Here is a 26065-nt window from a genome sequence, read left to right on the forward strand (position 1 = left end):
CCATAAAGATATGACCTAAACCGTTGCACACCGAATACAACAGCTAAGCATTCCTGTTCAGTTACAGTGTAATTACGCTCAGCCTTGCTCAAAGAACGGCTTGCATACGCAACGACATGTTCAATTGCCATTGTGGCGCTGTATGAGCACAGCACCAATTCCAACTGCGCTGGCGTCAGTGTGAAGTTCTGTTGGAGCTGATGGACAGAAATGGCGTAGTACTGGTCCTGATGTCAAAATAAACTTTAACTGACGAAAGACGGAGTCACAATCGGCAGTCCACTTGAAAGGCACATCTTTTTGCAGAAGACAAGTAAGGGGATATGCTAGATCAGCAAACTTCGGAACAAAACGCCGAAAATAGGAGCAAAGCCCCCAAAAAACTCCTGAGCTGTTTTAACAATTTCGGCGGTTTAAAACAAGTGACAGCTTCGATCTTTTTCGGATCAGGTCTGATTCCATCCTTGTCTATAAGATGTCCAAGTACCACAGTCTGGCGTTCTCCAAAACGACATTTCTTGGAATTGAGTACCAGACCAGCTTTCTCGATACACTCCAAGACAATCTCTAATGGACTGTTGTGTTCATGAAAAGTTGTCCCGAATATCACTACATCGTCCAAATAACACATACAAATGTGCCACTTCAGCCCGCGCAAAACTGTATCCATGAATCTTTCGAACGTGGCTGGAGCGTTACATAATCCAAACGGCATCACATTAAATTCATACAGCCCGTCTGGGGTGATGAATGCCGTCTTTTCTTTATTTTCCGGGTGCATGGGGATCTGCCAATAGCCTGATCGCAGGTCAACTGAGGAAAAATAGGAGGCGGAATGTAAGCAATCAATGGCGTCGTCAATACGTGGCAGGGGATACACGTCCTTCTTGGTAACAGTATTCAAACGTCGATAATCAACACAAAATCGCCATGTGCCATCTTTCTTTTTGACTAGAATCACAGGGGCAGCCCACGGACTAGACGATTCCTGAATGATGCCCTTATGCAGCATATGTCACGAACTTGTTCTTCGATTGTTTGGCGCTCTGATGGGGATACACGATAAGGCTTCTGGCGGATTGGATCAGCAGTTCCTGTATTGATACGGTGCTGAGTACGGGACATGGGAATCCGTGGTGGCGAGTCCCGAGAGAAATCGAAAGCCGCAGTATGTTTCGCCAGAACTTCCACTAAACTGTGACGGTCACTTGTTGGCAGGGATTTGTTAATCATGGCAAGAAATTTTGTCTCATCTTCTTCTGAGCATGCGGTAGGCTGGGAATTGTCTGTGCTGATCACGGCCACTGATTTAAAAGTGTCTTCGTCAAAGTTGGCAAGTTTTAGACCACGTGGTAATACAACAGGTTCGTTAGAGCAGTTAGTCGTCCACAAAGAAGAATGGCCATTCATGACTGAGATGATGCAGCGGGGAATCAGAATACTTTTCTTCGCGCAGTTGAGGGTGAGTGGTTCAACCACAGCGTCGAACGCATCACTGGCACAGCTGGAACTAACAACTCGTATAAACTGTGCTGACATTGCAGGAATGACTATGTCTTCCGAAACCGAAAGCGTGCTAGGATGGGTCCGCGAATTTTCACGCAAAGCAGATTCAATTCGAGTGCTCACAGAAATGTCTCCATTGCGAAAGTCGAGAGTGGCCCCACATTGCTCCAGAAAATCGAGTCCAAGAATTACGTCATGCGTTGATTGAGTAAGTACTGCGAATTCAGTTCGGAATGTGTGGCCGGCGATAACAAGATTCACGGAACAGGCTCCAAGTGGGTCAAGCGGTTCGCCACCAACACCACATAATGTTGTCGTACTATCCCAAGCAAACATAATTTTACGACCAAGGCAGTTTTTAAAAGCGAGACTTATAATAGAAATAGTTGCACCTGTGTCCAACAACGCCATAGCACGTACACCATCCACAAACACTTCAATTCGGTTCTTTAACATCGAAACGGGCAGAGGTATGGGTAAGCTAGAATCATTTGCAACCTCACCTCCATCGGCCGCACTCACTAGTTTCCCGGAGGTGGCGAACGTCGTCGGGGAGAAGGGGATTGTCGTAGGCGCCGAGATGGTGGTGTCAGGCTACGGTCAGAGGCCGGTGATTCGTTTCGGTTCAGCACCATTCTGCGTTCTGTCGGCTAGCTGTTGATCTGTACTCATTCCGGCCAGGTGTTCTATATGAATCATCATTTTCAGCAGGAAGCCTTGTACGAGAGTTCACCCACTGTCGGCGATACTGCTGGTACGGACGACGGTTGCGGCAAAAGCGGGAAATGTGGCCGATCATCCCACAGGCATAACACACTGGCGGCTCACGTTCATTCGATGAATAAGGTTCGTCGTCGCTTGTATTAAACGTTTCATGCTCTGGATGTGGTCGACGAGGAGGACGAGAGTGCTCGCTGTTGTAGGCGTTGATGTTGAGAGGCTGGGTGTTCGGGCGATGAGCAGCAGAGCATCGGGTGTCCGAAGGAGACGTAGCAGAGGGATCATAACAGGTAGAAGATGGGCTGTCAGACGAAGAGGTGCTCCTGTAGACGGGTGTGACGTGGCCCCCAATACCTTGATGCCTCCGAAGCTCTTCGCGGACGATCTGGCGAATTGTATCTGCCAGGCTTGTCGTTTCAGACACATCCACACTAGCGACAGTTGTCACATTAGGCAGCCGACCAAACTTCGGAATGATACGGCGTCGCTTCAAAGATTCAAACGTGCGGCAGTGTCGTCTTACATCAGCGGTGGTATTCAAATCGTCCTTGCAGATAAGAAAGTTGTACACGTCTTGCGCTATTCCTTTCAGGAGATGACCCACTCTGTCTTCCTCAGTCATCCGAACATCAACTATTCTGCACAGCTTGAGGACTTCTTCTATGTAAGTTGTGCAGGTCTCCCCCGGTACTTGCGCTCGTTGAGCCAGAGTCTGTTCGGCGCTTTTTTTTTTTCGAGCATCGGCATCACCAAATCCCGCTCTCATTTCTTCCATGAAGCAATCCCAGGTGGTAAGAGATGCTTCATGATTGTCAAACCATGAGTTTCTTCAAGAAAAAATACCGCATTCGCCAACTTGGTAGTCGCATCCCAGCGGTTGTATTTGTTCACCCGATTGTAGTGGGTGAGCCAGTCATCCACGTCTTCCCCGGGCTTGCCATAGAAGTGCCGGGGTTCCCGATAAGGCTGTGCGGTGGTCGGATGAGCTGCTGGCGTTGTCGTGACGCTGGGGCTATGTCGACCCGGCCTTCACTTGGTAGCGTGCAGAGACTCGGGGTTGAAGTAGGATTGAATCTTCGAAGTTGGTGAAATATGTACAAGCAGGTTTAATGGCACTTTGAGAAACTTATTTACAATATTTACACGAAAAAGAAGGGTACATCAGCAAAATGGCAAGCGTTAAGAGTTCATAGCGAGAAGCGACTGGATGAGCCGTTTACCCAGGGCCCAGAGCGACATTTCGTGCTCTGCAGCGTCCTTAAAACCCCCTATGTCCAGCCCCTCTCTGAAGATGCTTACCAACCAAATCCAGGGCACGCCCCTCAGGTATCGGCATCCAATCGAACACATCACTGCACTGATGGTCTGAAGCACTGACTGGTCCGGCATTCATTCGTTGGGCGTGATCACTTGTTGGCGGGAAAGCTTGGGAACGGCGAGGAGAGGAGGTACATTTCTATTCTTCAGCAAAGAAACCACAGGCTGGTTCTGACAAGGGGTTTTACTTCTCAGAAACCCGAGTGCACGTGGCGCCGCATAGGGCTCCCAACATTGTCCCTTTTCGACAATTGCAAATCTTTCCTGCATTCCCGGGAAATCACTTAATGGCCGTATGAGTCATGCTCCTTTCTTGTCCTGCACGTCAGCGGACATGTCACTCTGTCGTCTCCTTTGGATAGGAGGCATTCATCACTGGAGGATAGCACTTCTCGACTGGAAGGGTGAACAAAAGAAAGAAAGCACTTCCGGCTATTTCCCGCAGGGGGACGTTTCTTTGTGTTTTTCCAGACGTTCTCTTGACAGGGTCAATTTGGCATTTGCAGGTTGTCCACAAAGCAAAACAGGCTTACAAAACAGGATTCCTGGAAACAGGCTCACTTAGAGCCATTGGACCATCACCACATTTTCACAATACTTTTCCATGCCCACAGGCGAACAATAGAGCGCGCAAATGCGGATGCTTGGTCGTAACAGCCTCCTCCCCCGCCAGAAGAGTCTCGGAGGGCAGCAGTCCCAGCTGCTGCATGAAGAGACGACTTAATGGCCTGCACGTGAACGCTTGAAGCTCGCTGTTGCTTGTCGCGTTGTCTTGATTGTTGTAGGCCAAATTGCTCGAGCTGTCTGAAACTCAACCACATGTCGAAGCAAGCACTCGGCTCCCGTCTGAAGAGACCAGGTCAAAAGAAAACTGCCATTGTTGGTCGAGAAAAGCCCACTCTCAAGACGTTCAGGACCCACGTATTCCTAGAAAACCAAACGTGCTGCTTTACATAGTCACACATATACAAGCGCACGAAAAAAAAAAAACCTGATTATCAATTTGGATACATGGTGAGGAACATCTCGGACCGCTTAGAAAGAGCGGCTAAGCGCGTCCGCATTCCCATTTAACTTCCCCTTTTTGTATCTTATTTCAAAATTGTACTGCTGTAAAATCAAGCTCCACCTAAGAAGGCGACTGTTCTTCGATGTCGCAGTTTGCAGCCAAGCCAGGGGACAATGGTCCGTCTCTACGGTGAATTTGGCCCCTCCAAGATAGCACTGCAATTTTTGAATGGCCCATACAATGCAAGCGCACTCTTTCTCTGACGCGCAATAAGCCCTCTCTCTAGAACTCAGTTTTCTGCTCAAGTAGAGCACGGGGTGCTCATTACCGTCGTCATCTCTCTGGCAGAGAACAGCACCTAGCCCTCGATCACTGGCATCACACTGGACCGTGAATTCTCGGTCATAGTCTGGAGCTCGCAATACCGGACGGCTAATCAGCACAGCCTTCAGGTTTACGAAGGAGGCTTCCTTTTGTTCGTCCCAGACTACATTTGTCGGTTCTGTCTTGCGGAGAGCGTCGGTCAGAGGGCTAGCCAAAGCTGAATAGTTAGGGATGTAGTGATTGTAGTACCCAGTCAGACCCAGGAATGCTCGAATTTCCGTCTTCGTGCTCGGCCGCGGGTAGTCTGCTACCGCAGAAATCTTAATCTCGCTGGGTTTCCTGAAACCTTGACCTACATTGTGACCCAAGTAGTCCACGGTCGCCCTTGCCAGGCAACATTTCTCGGCCTTTACGGTTAGTCCAGCTTGACGCAAAAGGCTCAGTACAGCTCTTAGATGTACCATATGGTCCGCCCATGAGTCGGAAAAAACCGCAATGTCATCTAAATAAGGCACCGCGAATGTTTCACACCCATTTAAAACCCTATCCATGAGTCGGGAAAAACAAAATGGAGCATTTTTGAGCCCGAAACTCATCATTGTTGGCTGGTAGCTGCCCGTCGGAGTGACGAAAGCCGCGTATCTGCTGGCGCGTTCAGTGAGCGGTACTTGCCAGTATCCTCGAGTAAGGTCCAGCGTAGTCACATATGCCGCTCTACTGACCTGTTCTACTCTCTCCTCAATATTCGGAATAGGATACACTTGATCCCTGGTGAGAGAATTTAGCTTTCGGTAGTCTACCACAGGCCTAGGGTCTTTACCTGGAGCTTCTACTAAGATCATAGGCGAAGCATATTCGCTTTCCGAGGGTTTTATTACTCCCAATTCCAGCATGCGAGTTACTTCCCTATCCAGAATTTCTCTTTGCCTTGGAGAAAATCGGTAGCACCTTGATCGCACTGGCACGTCTGAAGTCAGCTCAATATCGTGCTCAGTCAAATCAGTTCTGCCTGGCCTGTCCACGAAGCAGGCCTCAAACTCTGTTATTAGCTCGCCCAGATCGGACAGCTGGGATTTCTTTAGTTCTCCTCTCTGCTCCGTCTTTTTGAGAAGCTCCTGAGCGTTGCTTCCTTTTCCGCTGAGGCAAATCAAGTTGTCCCCAATCTCCTCAGGAAGGTTTAACGTTAGATTTACCATGGTTTTCCTCTGCTCATAAGGCTTCATAAGATTGCAATGATAAATGCGCACTGCTTTACGCCTATCGGGGATTTTCACTGCGTAGTTAGTGTCAGAAAGCTCTGCAACGACTTTAGCAGGTCCTTCCCACTGTACTTCGAGCTTATTCTTGGGATCATTGGCTTGCTCCATAGCTAAGTCCTCTCGGGTTCCACTTAGAAGTCTCGTGAGATTACTAGAGACTGGCGGCAAGAGGTTACTCTCAAGAACGTCCTCATTCCGCGTCTCATCAAGCTCACTTTCAAGTTGACTTATCTGAGATGCCTCGCTCTCAAAGTTTTCTGACCCGCTATCTTCCGCATCGACCACTGTCTTAACTGCCGTTTCCTCCGCTGTGGAATTTTCTGGTATGAGCAGTGTAGCTAGTTCTCGCGCCTTTGAACGTGTTAAGGCCTGCACATCTCTGTCTCCGAAAATCAGAAGGCAAGCTTTGACCTTCTCGTAGTTGTCCGCGTCCTCCTTGTTTAGCCGCGCGACAACCTCCGCTGCCTCGCAGGGCAGAACCGTCAATAATCTCTGAGACCACGTGTCTCGCTGGAAGGACAGTTCTTCGCAAGTTCGCTCAAAGTTACCCAGATACAGACCGATATCCCCTGATATCACATATGGCTGCATGTACTTTGACATCTTGAAATCTGCCTCCTTGTTGAGAAGAGGTACCGCTAGCTGGGGACAATTGCCCGACCTCTTGCTCAACTCTACTTCTAATTTCCGGAGCTCAATTTCTAGCTCCCGCTTTTTTGCTTCTCTTTCAATTTCACGCTCTTTCTGCTGTCTGAGCTGTTCCTTTTTTTGACCGATGAGGTTCCATGCTTCACTGAGCTCCTCATCATCGGTTCCCAGATCAGTGATTGCCTTTATAATCAAGGGTTTTCGTGCCAAACCACTTGTATCAATTCCCAATTCCTCACACAATAGCAACAGGTCCGGTTTCTGCAGCTTTTGTAGGTCCATGATCGCTCCGAGTGTCGGCTACTTCCAAAACAACTGTGCAAACTACCAACCTAAAGGCGTTTCCACACTCTCTTTACCAGTTCTAAAATCTAACCCTGTTCTAGAACCTGGTCCACATCAGAAGAAAAGCCAAGCACTCACCCACACATGCGATCGATGTTCCGAGCTGCCCTCTTGGCCGATTGTTGCTCCTGCTTGTTGCTTGAGATGCCACCTCCGATCACAAGGTGTTGTGGCTTGTAGCTTCAGATCCACCTCCAATCACCAGTCTCTTCGGGGGCGTGGGTTCGAATCCCACCGCTGCCACCAGTTGTCGTGACGCTGGGGCTATGTCGACCCGGCCTTCACTTGGTAGCGTGCAGAGACTCGGGGTTGAAGTAGGATTGAATCTTCGAAGTTGGTGAAATATGTACAAGCAGGTTTAATGGCACTTTGAGAAACTTATTTACAATATTTACACGAAAAAGAAGGGTACATCAGCAAAATGGCAAGCGTTAAGAGTTCATAGCGAGAAGCGACTGGATGAGCCGTTTACCCAGGGCCCAGAGCGACATTTCGTGCTCTGCAGCGTCCTTAAAACCCCCTATGTCCAGCCCCTCTCTGAAGATGCTGACCAACCAAATCCAGGGCACGCCCCTCAGGTATCGGCATCCAATCGAACACATCACTGCACTGATGGTCTGAAGCACTGACTGGTCCGGCATTCATTCGTTGGGCGTGATCACTTGTTGGCGGGAAAGCTTGGGAACGGCGAGGAGAGGAGGTACATTTCTATTCTTCAGCAAAGAAACCACAGGCTGGTTCTGACAAGGGGTTTTACTTCTCAGAAACCCGAGTGCACGTGGCGCCGCATAGGGCTCCCAACATTGTCCCTTTTCGACAATTGCAAATCTTTCCTGCATTCCCGGGAAATCACTTAATGGCCGTATGAGTCATGCTCTTTTCTTGTCCTGCACGTCAGCGGACATGTCACTCTGTCGTCTCCTTTGGATAGGAGGCATTCATCACTGGAGGATAGCACTTCTCGACTGGAAGGGTGAACAAAAGAAAGAAAGCACTTCCGGCTATTTCCCGCAGGGGGACGTTTCTTTGTGTTTTTCCAGACGTTCTCTTGACAGGGTCAATTTGGCATTTGCAGGTTGTCCACAAAGCAAAACAGGCTTACAAAACAGGATTCCTGGAAACAGGCTCACTTAGAGCCATTGGACCATCACCACATTTTCACAATACTTTTCCATGCCCACAGGCGAACAATAGAGCGCGCAAATGCGGATGCTTGGTCGTAACAGCGTGTGCTGCGTTGAACCATCTGCCTGCGCCATCTCCGTCCGAAGGGGGGGGTAGCCCAGCAATTCTTCTGCTCCGGCGAAGTAGGAGAGGTTCCGTGGTGATCTGTAGCCCGCAAACTCCACCACACTTGTTACGACGTTTATTTACACAGATGGTAGGATACGCTGGAGATTAGCACACTACAGCGGACAGACCCAGCTTCCTCGTCCTCTTCTCCTTATTCCGCCAAACCTCATCTTCCTTTAATAAGGACCGCGGGAAGTGCGTGACAATATATATATATATATATATATATATATATATATATATATATATATATATATATATATATATATATATATATATATATATATATATATATATATATATATATATATATATATGAGGTGGTGGCGCAGCATGAGGTGGCGCCATGGGGCAGTGGCTCGTCTGGCGTTGTCGCCGCCGCATAAGATGGAAACATCTGACTTCTTTTGATCGAATCAGGCAAGTACCCCAAACAAATTTGGTATTAAAAAATACTAGCAATAAAATACCATTTCTGTGCAAAATTTGAACTGCGAGGATTCCGCGGTTTAGCTGGGAGAAGCATTCTACATCGCGTCTCTAATTGTGCAACACCCTATATATAACTGCATCCATATGACATACGTGTAGCGCAAAAGGACAATGGAGGGACACAGAGAAGGTACACAACACAGGTGCTGTCTGTAGCGCCTGATTGTGTACACTCTGTGCTACACACTGTCATGGAGCACCGTTACCGACTCGCCCAAGTTTCCATCCTTGTGAATATAACTGCATGCTCTAAAAATGTCTCTCGCCAGCAAAAGCATTTGCCGTTTACCTTCCGTCATTTCTGTCGATGCTTCGTTCCCATTGTACAGAATGCGTACTTACGTAGCATCAGATAGCGCAGTAATACGTACGCTCCTTGTTCAAGCGGTAGCCCCGTTTGCCAAAAAAGCAAGTCTTCTCTGTGCACCACCGCTTTCTCTTTGGCATTTTTCTCTGCAGTTTAGTGAGAGTCACTGGGGAAACAACAATCGGGAACCGCGCTTCACCACTGCCGACACAGTAAAAAAAAGAAGGGATACAGGCGAGCGCAGAACGCGCGAAAAAAACGCGAAAAAAAAAAAAAAAACAATGCAATCGTCGCCGAGCAGGTAGAAGTGCGGAACGACTTGCATGAGCAAACACCTACACCATAAATAAACTGCTGCACCTTCGTGAAAGCAAAAGACGCGCAGAAGCAGGTTTAACACGCACGCACAACACCAACAGATTGCCGTATTCTGAAGCGAGAAAACTGCGTCGTCTGCTCAGGTGGTACCCTCCCGACTAGCAGCGCCCTCTGCCGCTAACGATTGGCTTTCATTGCAAATAGCGCAATGAAAGCCATAGGGAAGCGCGATTCTAGGCACTGTAATGCACATAGTGATGGTGATGGTGGCTGGCTGTACGGCTGTACCTGTACGGGTGATGCTATATTCACACCAAATCGGTCTAGGGGCGGGGCCTCCGCTTTTCACGTGACCGTTGACGTCATGACATCGGCAAAAAAAAAAAAAAAAAAAAAAAAAAAGCTTTGCTTCGGCGCGGCGGCTGCGCGGAAAGCGTCGCCGAGGTAAGTCGCCTGCTTCAACTTTAGAGCCATAACAGCCGCTTGTGTACCCTGCACTCGTTGTAGCTAGCCAGCAGCGGGAACTTAAAATTCCTTATGCTAGCATAAGCAGACTCACTTTTTATTCACATTTTTTTTTTTTTTTTGCAAATCTTCGCCGAAAGATCGCGCGAATCTCGTTCAGTTTCACACTATAATATAGCTGCTGCAATAGAAATGTGAGTGATGATTATACAAACTTACTATGTGCACTCGATGTGAGTTTTAAGATATAGTTCTTGAACGATACCTTTAATTGTGATCATTCGAACCGCGCATTTGCGGATCGCTACGCCGATCATCAAAATTATAGGCTTAGCGATCTATAGCTGCATATTGCGCAACTTAATTCTATGCAGCTAATAAAATGGCACATTTTTAGCGGGCATGGTGTTTTGTAGGCACTTACCTCGATCATGCTCAGAACCTTCATGATGAGGTTGTCATTGAATTCACCAGCTGGCACATATATATATATATATATATATATATATATATATATATCCATTTTACTCTCGGGATCTTACTTTATTTCATTTTATGCATATGTATATGGTCCTATACCTAATACCCCTTGTCCGTTCTTATGCTGTGCTCATAATATTTTCTTCTAGCTGCAGCTCAGGTGTTTCATGCAGTCTTCAATACCATATCCTGGGGCAAGAAAAAGGGTTTGCTTCCACTTATTAACAATATTAATTAAACCGTTAAGAAAAAGAAATAAAGAAAATAAGCTAATTATAACAGTAATGTTTACCATGTCTCTCACAGCAGCATTCATCAAAGCTGCATTTTTATTATGCCTGCTCTCATTCGATCATACCGTTCTAATTTAAACAATTCAATTTTTTTTGACAGGACAAAAATCTTGACCAGCTAGTTAAGCTCGTGAGGCTATACTGGACCTAACTGGCTCTAGCTGGAACCAACTGAGGATTTTCCCATAAACTATACCCTAAATGGTGAAAATTTCTGCTTGATATAATTAAAAACAAAATCTCAGAACTGAAAGCATAACCCCATGCCCTTCATAAATTTAGCAGAACATACAGTACCTGTAGCTTTCACACCATGCATCAACTTTTCTATGCAAGTAAAAGCAATCGATGCATTCATTTTCTCGAAGAAGGCATGATATGCAGGGAAGACTTCGAAGTCATTGAAAATTCAAGTTTATTTATTTGTTATGTACATTATTTACATTGAAATGAACACAATTTCATTACAGAGAACAAAAAAATGAAGCCATATGCAGGAATTAAAGACAGAGATGAACTATGCATGCAATAAAAAATGCACCAGAAACATACTCTAATTTCCAGATATATAGTCTGCACTGTCTGTAAAAACAAGCTAAAGAAAGGATAATTCGCACATGGCATACAGCGCGTGTGACTCAGGTGTATGCATACCAATAATGGCATAACATGGTAAACACTCTTTTTTGGGGGGGGAAGTATTATGGAGTGCTTTTCAATGCACACCATATTGCCATCAGGTGTGCAGGGCAAAGACCTCTGCCGTATACATCAGCTAATTAACCGTTTCTTGTGCCAGCTGCACCCGCCAAGTCCTCGCAAACTTCCTGATCCCATCCGCCCACCTTTCTGCCTCCCTCTGTGACGTTTGCCTTCTCTTGAAATGCAGTGCAGTTACCTTATAACAACCATCGGCTAGCTTGCCTGAATATGAAATGCCCTGCCATGTCCATTTCTTCTTGGTTTCAACCAGAATGTTAATAGCTCCCGTTTATTCCTGACCACTCTCTCTGCTCACTTACTGTCTCTTAGTGTTAAACCTATCGTTTTCTATATCAAAACTGTCTGAATTGTCTAAAAGTTCTGTTGAAACCTTTTTTTTTAGCCTTCTCATTGCTGCCCAATAGGCAGTACCGAAAAGATACAGCTGTCACATATACTATTTACTTCTTGAGGTATACTACTGGGCAGCTGCCATTCATGATCTGAGAGCTAGTACCTGCCAAATGTACTCCAAGTCAATTTTATTTTTCTAATTATTTGACTGCCATCGAAGAGACAGGCGGTTGCTATACCTGTATTTATAAGACATATTTCCTAACCACTTCCAGGTCCTTGCTACCTATTGTAAACTCCTATTTGCTATCCTAGCCTGTTAAGTGTTACTTTCATTTTCTCCATATAAAATTTTAGCCCTATTGCTCTACCTTGCCTGTCTAAATTTGTCCCCTGAGTTTCTTTGCAAGGCACCATTATCAATGAATCACAGGTTACTGAGGCATCATCCTATACCCTTCAGTAAAAAAAAAAAAAAAAAATGCTGAATTATTTGGTGAAATGAGAGATAGGGCAAAACTGTGCCTTTCTAAGTCAATGATTGTAATGGGGTTATTTGTCGTGCAGTTGCCTTCGTTTAGGGAGAGGCTTCAGAGATTAACATTCCTTTACTGGTGACCTTTGTACATGAAGCCAGAACTCTCTGGCACAGAACTGGCCAGCCTTCTGAAAGCATAGTAAAAAAATAATTCGTTTCGGCGAGAACTTCCTCGTTATGACAATGATAAAAAATTGAAGTGCACTTTTCCCAACCTTCCACAATTTTTCTATGCATTTCTGAAGGCCCTGGAGGAACTGCTGGCTCAGACACTGCAGCCCCAGAGGTTTCTGTTGAGTCTTTCTTAACTGTTTATGGTCATGGAATGTTGACGCGGTCGATGCCTTCGCATCAAGCTCTGTTCGTTGTACTAACGGGAACGAAACTTTTCAGGACGCGTCATGGAATCGAAGACCAATGTAGCTGGTGTCAAACAGATAAAAGTTCGACCCGCATATATGCTGTGACATATATGCGGCACTTTACAGAAAAAATATATATATATATTTTCTCGTGTCCTGCAAATTTTTGGCGCCGATGGATATATGCATAATACTGCTTTTACAACATATATATTGTAACAGCAAATTCAATTAACATCATTAAGCTGCCGTCAACACCATTTTTAATATTTTCTTCCCGCGCGCTTCAACAAAGAAATACTGAGTACTTCCGAAATACCACGAAATACCGAGTGCATATGCATACGCGCACACGCACGCACGCACACACATATATATAGGGCCCCTGATCTATATGCATGTGCATGCAGATTTGTATATATAGTTACAAGCGGTTACAGAAAGGCTAAATTCCTAACGCTAGTTGAATGAAAAAAAAAAAAGAAAAAAAGAAAAGAAAATCAGCTAGGTATAACCATCATCAATTTCAAATCTTGCACATACCGAGTTGTCATTCTTCCAGTATTCTTCGCCGAGGATGCAGATTTTTACAACTTCTTTCTCTACCCGGGAAGGCACGTCCATAAAAATTTTTCCGTCATATGATGAATCATGGAGAACATGTAAAGAGGTACGCATTTATCAGGTTCGTATAAATGACTCACACACACACACATACACACTCTCTCTCTCTCTCTTTCGCGCGCACGCAAATAAATTTTGCGCAATCCTTGCTACAATCGAAAAGCGAAATTATTGCTCTTATGTACAGTATAAAGTTCACATTACAGCTGTCGTGCTGCAGCTAAATGGCACAAGAAAAATCGAGTAATGCTTGCATGCGTATACACATACATATATTACTGGCTAGAAGCGCCGTCACTGTGAAAGGAACTTACCTTTGGGTGACACATCGAACTCTCGTGAAGTCCGCACAGCTATACTTTACGTTGTCAGCCGAGATCTCCCCGACTTTTTACAATCTTCTTCGCATTTCAGGTATCAATGTCAGTAGCCTCCTTCCTCATGTATGTCGCTGAGGTAGCGTCGCAAAATGAGCTCCTGACGTTCAGGAGCGTCACTCATGGTCGCGAGGAAACAGTGGAATGGATAGAGAAGATCGAGAAGCGCGCGCGCGGATCGACGGCCGGAAGGAACGCGCGGAGCGCGATTTTTTATGGTATGTATTTCTTGCCGATGCCATCACGTCACTGATCACGTGAAAAGCGGAGGCCCCGCCCTTAGACCGAATTGGTGTGAATATAGCATCACCCGTACCTGTACCCTTTGTCGCTATGCTTTGTCAAACTTTTATTTTTTTTTAAACGTCAGTAATGTTTTGCAACTTGCTTTTTGTTTTATTGCTTTTTTTAGTGTTTTAAGGCCTTGGTGTTTTTGGCGTTTTATGGCTTGAGGCTTGAGGACTAGTAACCTAGTAACCCTGTTTGCCGGCACTTTTTGTGCATGGCGGCTTTGTGAAGAGTTTTGAGTTGTCATTTGAGGTCTTGTTTGTTCTGAAGTTCCTGTTTTAATATGGAAACTTGTGAGGACCCGTTGCCATTCTCAAGACCCAATAACTCCCACGTTATTTCTTGGTTGGATTTCTTGCTTGATGACGCTTTGCTTGAGAAGCACCTCTCGAGCGAGAAACCAGGTATGCACCATTCATCCCTTTGTCTTAGTTTTGCTTTACCATATTATCGTAGAAGTGCGTTAATTACAAAAGTAAATCTCGAGGTATGACTTTCCAGCTTGACTTGTGTCGTTATAGCCTAGTGAGGTGACTTCCTCTCGCTTTTCAATGTCTCACTGTCATGCTTTTATGCCGCATGTATATTAAGCCCAAGTTTTAGGCGCCGGCCAACTCGGCGGCATTTCCTGTTTGCCATTCGTTCCTCGCGAGCTGAAAAAATTTCCGTGCTGGCTAGTTAATCATGAAATATATAATTGCCGTTTAGCTGGTGGGCAGTTGTTGAAACTTCCCGAGTGGAAGCCTCGGCAAGCCTTGAGCAGGCTTGAGTAAAGTAAGGATGCTCTGATGTTAGGTGAACATCTGTAAGAATTCAGTGCGCTGTTCCTTTTTTTTTTTTTTTTTTTTTGCAGACCCTTCCCCATTTGAACTTGTCATTCAGTTTTTGGCAAATGCCATCGATCCACCACTCCAAGGACCAAATGGAGGCTCCATGGTTCCAGGCAATGGCCTTCAAGGCATAGTCAACTTGGATGGCACTTCAAACGAACCTGGTAACTCTAAGCTCTAGTGAAAGCAAAGAATAAGCAAATGTGTAGGTCATTTCACAATAGTAGCGTGTTCCATCATTTAACTGTGTGCTTTTGGCTGCTGCGGAAACCAGTGAAGTTCTTTTAAAGTGATTTCAGAATTGGAATCACTTTATTCGACTTCTTTACAGATGTCAGGAGCACAGACGAAAAGCTGAAGAAGACACAGCTTGACGGGGTCTGTGCTCCTTTACAATGCATATACATTTGCATATGCTTATGCATTTTTTACTTTCAGCTGTAAAGATTTTTTTTTTTTTTTTTGCAGCTTTGACCACCTGAAGTGGTTTGGTTTGGGGCCAAGGGGCTACAGTTAAGTCGGTCTCATCCATTCTCAGACTATATGCTGACTATTGTGCAGGGGTGGAAGTGCTGCTCCATTTGCTTTATTCTGCTCTAAACATTAGCCTTTTCTGCACTATCCTGCTCCAAAACTGCTCCAAACTGGCTGCCTCCATGTTCTGCCATCAAAATTAGCAAAACATGCATTTTTGCTGCACTTTTTTTTAGAGTGTAATGCTGTGGTTAAGCTGAGGGAGTCAGTGTAGATTATAATCTTTTCAATATTGCATTTTATTATTTTTTCCACAGCTATGGATATGGCATAACTTTCTGCAGTGAACACTGATGCACAATTGGGCAACCTAACTGTTTTCTGGCGATTGTTTTAAACGACACCACTACCAACATATGAGGTCGTTTTAGAACCATCGGTATAAAATGTATTGTGGTCTTTGTATTTTTCCTCTAATGTCAGGAATTCTTGTAATATGTGTTCGTGTGGAGTTTGTTGTTTGTCAAACTGTGTTAAAGTAAGGTCGCATACACAGGGAAATTTATACCAAGGGGGTAATGGATCAGGGCATTGTGCAATGTCGGGGAGTGTATCGAGTATTTTTATTTCTTCGCACATCTGTTCAAAGCGGAGGAGGAGGGGTCTGACTGCTTGTGGTTTGTTGTTGAACAGGGTTCTGGACGGGCACTTTGTTACTATGGGGTAGCAGAGGTGTGTTGGTAGCGAACGGATCTTAAGAATGTATGAACAAGTTAGCATGGTTCTTCTGTCCTCAAGAGATGGTTCGTTGGTTTCTACATACAGACTTCGCACAGACGTCCTGTATGCCCCGGTCGAAAGACGCAGACCTAGGTTGTGGACTGGGTCTAGTCGTTTTAGGTATGAGGGTCTTGCGGAACCGTAGACTATGCAACCGTAGTCCAAGCTCGAACGTACAACTGAACGATAAATCTGCAGAAGGCATGTTCTGTCGGATCCCCAGCGTTTACGTGACAGCACTTTAAGTATATTTAAAGATTGGGAGGCTTTCTTTTTAAGGGTGTTTATGTGGGGGAGGAAAGTAAGCTTTGTCGAAAGTAATGCCTAGAAAATTATGTTCTTGTTTTACTGGGAGAGCAATGTCATTGAGGTAAACTGTAGGGTCCACTTGCAAACCTCGTCTAAGTGAGAATAAAACGGCTATTGATTTCTGTGCAGAGAACCTGAAACCATTTCTATCTGCCCATGTCGCTAGTTTATTCACTGTTAATTGAATTTGTCTCTCACACGTTGATACATTAGAGGATGTACATGCTATTTATAGGTCATCGACATAGACTGAATGCATGATGGTCGTTGGGATTATTTTTACTATGGAGTTCATTTTTACTATAAACAGCGTGGTACTCAAGATGCACCCCTGAGGGACACCATTCTCCTGAGTGAAACGTTTTGACAGAGTAGCACCGAGACGAACTTGGAAAGAACGGTCGGACAAAAACTCTTTCAAGCATTTTAACACTCTAAAAATGCAACAGAACCTTTAGTGGGAAAAATAATACATTATATAACATCAGCCGAAACACGAGGTTACAAAATTAAATTCTGCTGGGTACCTAGCCATGTCGGAATCGTAGGTAACGAGACAGCTAACGAATGTGCAGCAGCTGCCCGAAAAGCAAAAATAGAAAAAGTAAATGTACCACGCAAAGATGTTTTGAAATTCATACAAAAAAAGCTCAGGGAAAAATGGCAAGCCTCATGGAAAAATGAAATAAACAACAAACTACACGTCGTGAAACCAGTTGTCGAAGAATGGAAGTCATGCAGTCACCAGAAACGCTTCATGGAGGTAATATTATGTCGCCTTCGAATAGGACACACGCATCTTACTCATAGTTTCATTCTTAAAAAAGAAGATGAACCCATGTGTGAAGACTGTGGACATGGACTGACGATAAACCACATTTTAATTTCATGTAAAAAACTCGAAAAGCTACGGAAAAAGCATTTCACTCAATTTTACACCGAACAGATACCATTCCATCCATCACTTTTCCTAGGAGAGAATGCAATTGTAGACATTTTGTGTGTTTTTAGTTTCTTAGAAGAAACATCTTTCCTGAACAAGCTATGATATCTTAACACTTTATTCCTTCTAAAAAAAAAAAAACCTTAATATACCTTGTGCTTGGCGCATGATAGCCTGAGTTGCTTATGCGCCATAAAACACAACACAACATTTTTGCTGCACAGAGGGCTATTAATGATTTTCTCTCCAAAAATTTGATTCGATGCAATTTGATTGAGTGACAGTGAGAACATGGGGCAGTGGCATGCTGCCTGCTCTGTGTACGAAGCAAAGGCAGCACAATGGTGGCAGTTATAGTGCACCTTGCGCTTATATTAATACTCATAAAAGTTTCAAAAGCTAGAAAAGCAAAGAGCATTTATATTAATACGCATAAAAGTTTCATAAACTAGAAAAGCAAAGAGCATAAGAAATTTGCAAGTAAATTTTAAAAACTCATAACAAGCGATCGGAGGAAAATTATTACTAAAAAATATTTTTTGCACTTGACATAGCACCTTCTCAAGCCTTTTGAATTGCTGGTGGTGAGAAAAGTGAGTGAAGCAGTCATAGCTGGTACCTTGAGCCGCTAAGAAAGTTGTCAGAAAGCAAGAAAAACTCGTTGCTCTAAAGGTTCAGCTGTGAAAGCAAGCAGGTACTCCACCATCCCACCTCTTTGTTAGTGCCAAGCATGTCAAGCCTACGTCAGACAAAAGCATACTTGAAGCGTAAGGGGGTGACACCACAAAGTGCCATTCACTAGACATATTCTCAAGAGTGTTGTAAAGCCGTACAGGGCTTTTTGAGTGTTTAAATTAAGGAAGTGCCAGTGTTGCTCAGGTGAAAACAGGAACCACTGGCACAAGGCTATGAAGCAAAAAAATCTGGAGGAGGCGAAAGGTGAACTCGTTCTCGTGGTGCTGCACTTCGCCATTCGTTTCAGCGATACAACATGGCGCCCTCTGCACCTTTCAGCGATGCAACATGGCGCTCTCTGCACCACGTCGTGCAGGTAGAGTTCACGAAAGGTTCAGTAATATTGTGCACCTCCTCAGCGGTCGGTGCCGCATGAAAGCAGACAGCTTGCGCGACGATGGCTTGCGTGTTGTGATAAACAGTGAAGCGACCCTAGTTATTCCACTTGTCAACAAGGCCAGTGCCCATGTTCGCCAAAGAAACGACAATGCATACTTCAAACCATGTCTCGTGCATACGTTAGGGTTCATGCTGACCTCAATCGTGATCGAAGTTTTCGCTTCGTGCCAGCTGCCGCATGGTGCAACGTACATCGAGACTGGTTCGTGTCAACACTTCACTGCGATGTGCTATTTGAACATTCTTCACCTTAATCGGCATGTTGGTGCCGGTTGGTGTGAGTGGCAATATATAATAATTCACAGCTAGCCTACCACACGAATGCGGTCGGCTTTTGTTCATATATGCATCGCATATTCATGAATGAATGAATCCTATAGGGAACCAAAGCTGGAGTTTGCTCCACGACGCCAGCGCTTAGTTTCTAGCGGAGCGGAGAGGAACTAGAAAACCTACGCGCATCCGCGCCCGTGCTGCGCATGGCTGTCTGCGGAGTCTACGCAGCTTGCTCGCTCGGGAGCGCGTGCCGCAGGCAGCCGCATGTGCACGCGGAGCGAGAGAAGGAGAGTAAGAACGAAGGGAGATAGACGCGCGTCTGCGCGCGCAAAGCCAGCGCTCTTTGCCAATGGGGTTTCTTATTTTTGCTTTTTTCTGTGCCCCGGCTGGCATAGAGGCTGGCTGGAAGCGTGTTTTTTATCGGTGCTTTCAAAATCGAGAAATTATGATTATTTGATCGTCGCGGACATTGTTTTCAAAGAGCGCTTGTTGGCAGGCTCAGACATTAAAAAAATATATATGAACGCGAATTCGCTACTCGAAGGCAGAGGCAAGCGACGGGTATTTTGAAGGACTTGAGGCGGTACCTCTTGATGTCTTTGTCATGTTGTTCAGAGAATGAAGGGTCCAGCCTTCTCATTGAGAATTGATATGCGTGTACACAGCGATGAGTGCTCCGGGCGCTGGTTGGGGAGTTCCTTTCCATTTGTGACTGCTCACTTGAAAGGGGCCTATTCAACTCTTTGGGGACAGACGTTTTAGGTGATGCTACCGGCGCCGTGGTGCCTGCTTTCGGCGCATTTAGGACGCTTTCCCTACAAAGGCACAAAGCATGCCGCCTTACCCTTTGGTTCCTGCTGACAGTGGTCAGGGGGAGTTTGCTGCTGCGGCGCTGCCATCCGAAATCAATGACCTATCTATTTTTAACGATGAGGGGTTTCTTAACGACCTAGGTCACTGACAAGAAGCCGAGGCATGCCATTTTTGCGGCAGTTTCCTCTCTCCACGAGACAAAGAGCGAGGAAATGCCTGACGACTTTCCATGCAGGCGGGGACATCTCTCCACGGAAACCTTTGTCTTCTTAATTCCACAGCTACGCTGTGCAATTCCTATTCAGTTATCTCCTCTAGCGAATGCGCAGTTTTGAGCTCCCGAAGCAGGATCGCACATGAGGATAGAACGATTGACATATGTGTTTTTCCTTTATAAGCGCCAAGTGATCGCATTAATGACGAATATTTGTTTCTTGAGGCCGACTGGGTTCCGCAATGATTGCTGCAGCACCGCCAGTTACGGAGGTGTGAGATACGAGCGGTACGAAATACCTAAAAAAAAAAAAGCCGACAACCATCCCGTTACCGTTTCCACACAAGCTTTGTGAAAAAGCGCGCCCCGTCACTTTTTCACTCCAGTTGTTTTTTTATTCCCCCCCACCCCTTTGTTGGAGCGCGCGCAAACACGTGCTGGAAAGCAGCGCGGAGCAGACGACAGCATGCTTTTTTCGATGCGGCGGGGAGCAGACGACGCATCTGCGCTGCGCGGAGGTTTTGACGGGGTCTCCATGGAGGGCACTGACGCACAGAGCGGCGCAGCGCCCCCTAGCCCAGGTTTTCTCCCCTATCGCCTGTGCATAGGCCGCTGAGATCAATGGCGCTAATCATCTCAAACATGAATATTTTCAAATAGCACATTGCATTTAGGTACGTACATGTTGTGCAAATGTTTTGCGGCAGCTGGCGATCAAAGCGCATATGGTCATGATTGAAATATATAATCAGCATGCATCACACCGCATGCACGTCTACTTCTTGTGCCATAGCCATTTCTTGGCGAACTCTATCGTGTTCTCATACAAGTGCAATTAACATCGGGTTTTTTCGCTGTTTATTACAACGCACAGGCCAAAAGCATCGCTGCTGGATAATGGCAAAACTTCGTTGTCATGTCCTATTTGAAAATTCATCAAATTAACCGGGACGTTGACGTCGGCTGACGCGAGTTGCAAACAGCTGACCGCAGCTTGTTGGCGACACCAAGGCTAGCAAATGGCCCGACCTGCACTCTACCATTCGTTTGGAAGCAGCTGGTGCCGATGCTGCACCTGTACTGCTGGAACTGGCGCTGCCTGCTTGCTCAGCGCCGTAGAACTTTACGGAACTGGTGCAAAGAGTGCAGCTGAATCGAACGGACCTAAAGGCTACCCTTAAGTGCAGTCTATCCTTCCTGTCGGTACTACTGACCTGTGCCCTGGAATTTTTCAGCATATGTATAGGATCAAAAAGCATATGCACAAGGAGAGCGAAAATGTGCTGGTCATTGATGTGAAATCCAAACTGGTTTTGGTGCTTGAGCATATCAAAGTGATGGACTCCACATTTCAACCTACCATGTTAAAATAATCAGACTTAGTTTAGTTATGACATGTCGAAGCAAGAATTTGGTTTGCTGCTGGTCTTATCGAAATTGTTACACAGGTCAGTTGTGTTATATTAAATTTCTGTACATGTTTTGGCCGTTTCTCTTGTCTTATCAGAGATGCAGGCGTAGTCAGCAAAGCATTGAATGTTGAATAGAAAGGAATCAAATCGGGCATTTTTGTATCTCAGAAACAAAAACTTGCAATTAATAAAAGCGTTTCACCCTAGAAACATGCTCCAAAACATAATTTCAATGCTCCAAACTCTCACTTTATTGCTCCAAATCTGCTTTATTACTGCTTCCTGAGCTGCTCCAAAATGCATGAGCCTACTTCCACCCTTGATTGTGCTTTGTACACAGCTGTCACATGCTTTGATGACTTTAATGTAATGCAGACTGACCTAGACAAAGTTGCTGACTGGTGTTTGAGGTGGGGTATGACATTAAATATATCCAAGTGCTATACACGCAAGTTACCAACAAAAGGAAAAATTACTGGGTCATACCAGCTAAGTCATAACACTATACAAACTGATAGGGTGAGGTATCTTGGCATCATACTTACAGCATCCCTAGATTGGACAGCCCACAATGATATGATAACTGCCTTAGCTTCTCGTTATGTGGATTTTTTTTTTTTTTAGGGGAATTACAAAACTCTCCAAGTACTGAAAGAAACACTGTATCTTACTAATATAATTCCAGTGCTGGAATGTGCTTGTGTAGTGTGGGACCCATTCACTTGAACTCCCATAAATAAGATGGAAGGGTGGATTCTTACCATTCGGAAAAAAATCTGCAGGCTGAAATTCTTGTACAGAATTTATAATGATTATATTGGCATTAATAAAACCACATATCTAAAGCATCCACACTAAATATTGGAGAGACTAGACAGTATGAAAAAAAATTAAGGGTTGTCAATGCAGCATTATTGTATTGAAGTAATAATTTTTCTCTAACATTACTCTTGGCTGTAACAATGTTCCGAATTATGTAATTTGTGCACCTGATTGTCAAACAGCTGTTGACGTAGTAATGCGATATACTTCTTTTCTCAGGTCTACATTTTCTATAATTGCCATTATTATTAGTGATGCACCAAAGTATAGTATGCTATCATGATCCTAACAAGTGGTTAATTCATTTGTATGCTGTGTTACATTTGCTAATGCGTTTTCAGTATTTGATTTGCTTGTATGTGTTACAAGCAAATTAATGCCCTATGGGCACTGTGGGTACTTGTAATAAAGTAAACCAATTTTTCTTGTGCAAAACCAAGATTGGTCTTACGGTAACCATCCTTCTTTGCTGTTTTTGCAATTTTGCAACTTGTGATTGACTGCCTGTCGGCTTATAATCTATATGTGTCTTTGAATGGCCAGTGTCATTCGAACTCACGCAGTCTTGCTTGAGGGCAAAAAAATAAAATGTATGTGGGAATATGCAGATTTTTACATTGCTGATTAGAAATTCAATTTTCAAAGCTCAGTGAGTAGACACTTTCAATTCTCCAAATGTGGTTGAACTATATTATAGATTTTCAGTGTATAGTACTGGGAGTACTCTTCAGAGCAGTTTATTTATGGCCTGTAGTGTACTCAGAGCTTGAAAGTGATGTGGCCTTTTATGGAGCTCTCTATAAACAGTGAGCCGAGGATTGCTTAGAATATTATTGATTTTCACTGTGCTGTGTGTCTGTGTGGATTATTATTTTACAGTCCTTCCTGAGGTAGGTCCAACTTATCAAATGTGTTTCTATATAACAATTGTGCCTTAGGCAAGGGGCCTGGGTGATATTATTTTATATGGTTTTGTTCGCGCAAAAACTAACAAATATGCCCATGTTCAAATTTTTGGTAATTGGCCTTCACTGAGAGTCATATTATTAATAGCTTTTATAGTCATTTGAGCTGTGAGCAGGAGTTCTAAATAAGTAAATGAGTGCAGTAGGCAAACTGTTGAAACCCATGCAAGTGTTTCCTTTGCAGCCCCCTGCCGACGCCTATGCACCTATTCCCATGTAATGCTAAGCAATAAACCGAGGCCTATGCCAGGTAGCCGTTGACCTGGCAAGCCACTTTTAATGTCCAGGTGATCTAAAAATTATTCAGAAAACTGCCATTGTGTAGTGTGGCGTACTTAGGTGACACCTAGAAATTACGTTTAGGCACAACACTAGTTCTGAGGTATTGCACTCCTGGCATATGTAATATCATTATCTGGGCCACTATAATGTCTTTAATGGCTTTGTCAGCTTCGATTAGTTACTCGGTCAGGGCAATTTGTTAAAAAAAAATCATAGGAAATAAATTGGACCTGAACTTACACTTACCACTAAGGTTTGCTGTGAGAAATCACTACTTGTAGAAACATCGTCGGCAGACAGAAAAATTTATGGTGTTCAACGAAGTCAAACCTAGCTTATTGAGCACAAGCTTTGTTTTGCATGGTTTGGCAATGGCTGAGCAATGGTGCAACTATAGTGTACTGGTCGTCAGTAGCTAGCAAATGATGTACTGCACTATGTACCTTATTTTAGTGACAATTAATTGCACTAGTTAATGATTGAGACACTCAGATTATTATTGTTCTTGCTAGCAGCTGTCCACTGATATACTGAGCTATATTCTAGGTTGTGCAATTCTTCTAATTCATAAGTAATTACTGGTTTGGTTTGTGGGGTTCAATGTCCCAAAGCGACTCGGGCTATGAGAGATGCCTAGACACCAGGCTATAAAAGACGCTGCAAACTAATTACTGTCAGATTATACTTGATCTAGTCAGTAGCTATCTAAAAATGTACCACATGGTTCACTAATTATATGTTGCATGCCTAATTATGTTTAATTGACTCTTAATTACCTTATCACTAACTATTAACTATCATATGCTTGCAGTCAAAATTTACTGTTCAAAGATATATACATAGAACACACTTGGCTTAGCTTGCTGGAACAAAGAACCTCTACCAGACTCAAAGGTCACAGCAGGCTAGACAGTCCATTTCCGAGTTTACGCCACTGCAGTAAAGGAGTTTACATTCTATAAAAAAAAGAAAAGCAACATACATATGTTTTTAAAAATAACATTGAAAAATGATTAACCTTGCTGATTGTCAACTTGTATTCTAATAGATCGAATGGCCACTTAGTGGTGCCATGTAACAGAGAGGCCCCTAACTTATATTCACTAGAAACAATTTGGTGTGTTAAAGGTATGCTGAACAAATATTCAAGAATATTGAGAAAGCACCTCAATTTCATTCGTAAGACACGATTACACTAGTGCAGACACATAATTCAGGTTAGTTTTGAGTGGATGGCTGTATTTTTGACGTTGTATGAGCAGCCGCCAGGTCAGAGGCAGTGCGCTCCCGACCGTGAGCCGGCGGGTGTGACGTCACATCTACCATCAGCAACGTCATGGTCCCGCGGTCCCGCCGCCGCCGCCCTCGTACCTGAAGTTGGTTGACCGGCTACACGCAGTGTCGGTTCTTCTACGTCACGCCGTGCACAATGCTGCGAATTGTGAAATGCTGCAGGAGAGGGAGGTCGAGAGGGACGTGTACGGAGGGCACGTATTGCGGACAATTGTTTGCGCACTGGGAGGGAACGATGAATTGTGCGCAAGAACACGAGCAGCAGTTTTAGGCCGCCATTGCACTATATATATATATATAAAAAACGTCCATCCGTGCGCTTTGTGAGTGCCACGTGGGAAAGGAAAATGAACAGGTGCGGCGGCTCGCGATGGGGGTGGCTAGGAAGGCATGAGTGAGGCAGGTAAGTGTGACATGATATCCGGTTTTTTCAGAGCTTTCACAGGAGGCTGCTAGGTTTTAAGGAGGCTGCTAGGAGGCTGCTAGGTTTTAAAAAATATTCATTAAAATACTTTCCGCTCATTTCTGTTCATAAAGTGGATTGTTTTGGTCACTCCCAATGCGATAGCTACCATCTGCGCTGGAAATCTCAGCGGTGATTTTTTATTCAGTGTACCTTTAACATGTCTGTTATTACTCATTTCAGTTTTAAAAATTACTGTTAATATGTATTCATTAGAACATTTATGCTTGTATATATATTGAGGTTATTTTGAGCTTGTATATTTAGTGAAGCATGGTCTGGTACATTTTCGCTTTTGAGTCTGCATTTTCTTTCATTTTTTTATATCACTTTGCTGAGCCAATCATTGCACGTGATTGCATTTTTTTTCATCTCTAGCCATTTATATGTGCGACATTTCATTGGTAATAAGAAGTTAGACTTTACTCGGATCATGAAAAGCAAAGTGAATGTGCGGCAGTAAACCTTCTGCGTGTTTGCTGAAAGTATGGCTTCCTGTACGACATAGACACATTTAGTAACAGTAATCAAGCATTTCATTCAGAAGGAAAACTGTTGGTTAAGGTTGCTCTTTCGTGTGCACATAATTTCAGGCTCCCCTGAAGAAGAGCCGGGCAATCGAAAGTCACTGCCTCTGAAGCTATTGGCTCTGAAAACTGCAGCTTTTCTTGGCTGGAATATGGACCTCCTCGAGCAGAAGTAAGGCTTTTCATCAGCTATGACGTGTTCTCAAATCTTTACTGTTTTGCCAACTTTGGCAATACTTTACAGAGACTTGCATATTCAGTGACTGGACTTGGCAACATTTCGCTGCAAAACCTGCCAGCTTATTCAAGCACAAACTTTGCACACACAGCAATATATTATTTTTGTGTGTTCCTTGAAAAGTGTTATGAAGTTGAATTTGAAAATGCCATTTCATCTGCTCATTTAAATTAGTCACAAGGAAGAGTTGCCACTTCACTTAGTAAAACAACGCAGCAAGAATGCGACAGTAGCCTGCAAAGCAACAGGTTACTTGCCCATCCGCCAAG

The 26065-nt window shown here is 44.4% G+C and overlaps 1 protein-coding gene across 1 annotated transcript in view; it reads left to right on the plus strand.

Moving 5' to 3' along the window:
- Positions 1-14051: 14051 nt before the first annotated feature.
- The window catches only part of IntS8 (integrator complex subunit 8), a 147636-nt gene continuing 135622 nt past the window's right edge, over positions 14052-26065 (plus strand). Inside the window, exons 1-3 of the mRNA XM_084587879.1 lie at positions 14052-14425; positions 14875-15015; positions 25625-25730. Of these exons, the coding sequence (XP_084444005.1) occupies positions 14305-14425; positions 14875-15015; positions 25625-25730 (368 nt within the window). The 5' untranslated portion in view covers positions 14052-14304. The remainder of the gene's footprint in view (positions 14426-14874; positions 15016-25624; positions 25731-26065) is intronic.

This window comes from Amblyomma maculatum, chromosome 1, assembly GCF_055883805.1.
Source record: "Amblyomma maculatum isolate TAMU_Amacu chromosome 1, ASM5588380v1, whole genome shotgun sequence".
NCBI classification, from domain to species: domain Eukaryota; kingdom Metazoa; phylum Arthropoda; class Arachnida; order Ixodida; family Ixodidae; genus Amblyomma; species Amblyomma maculatum.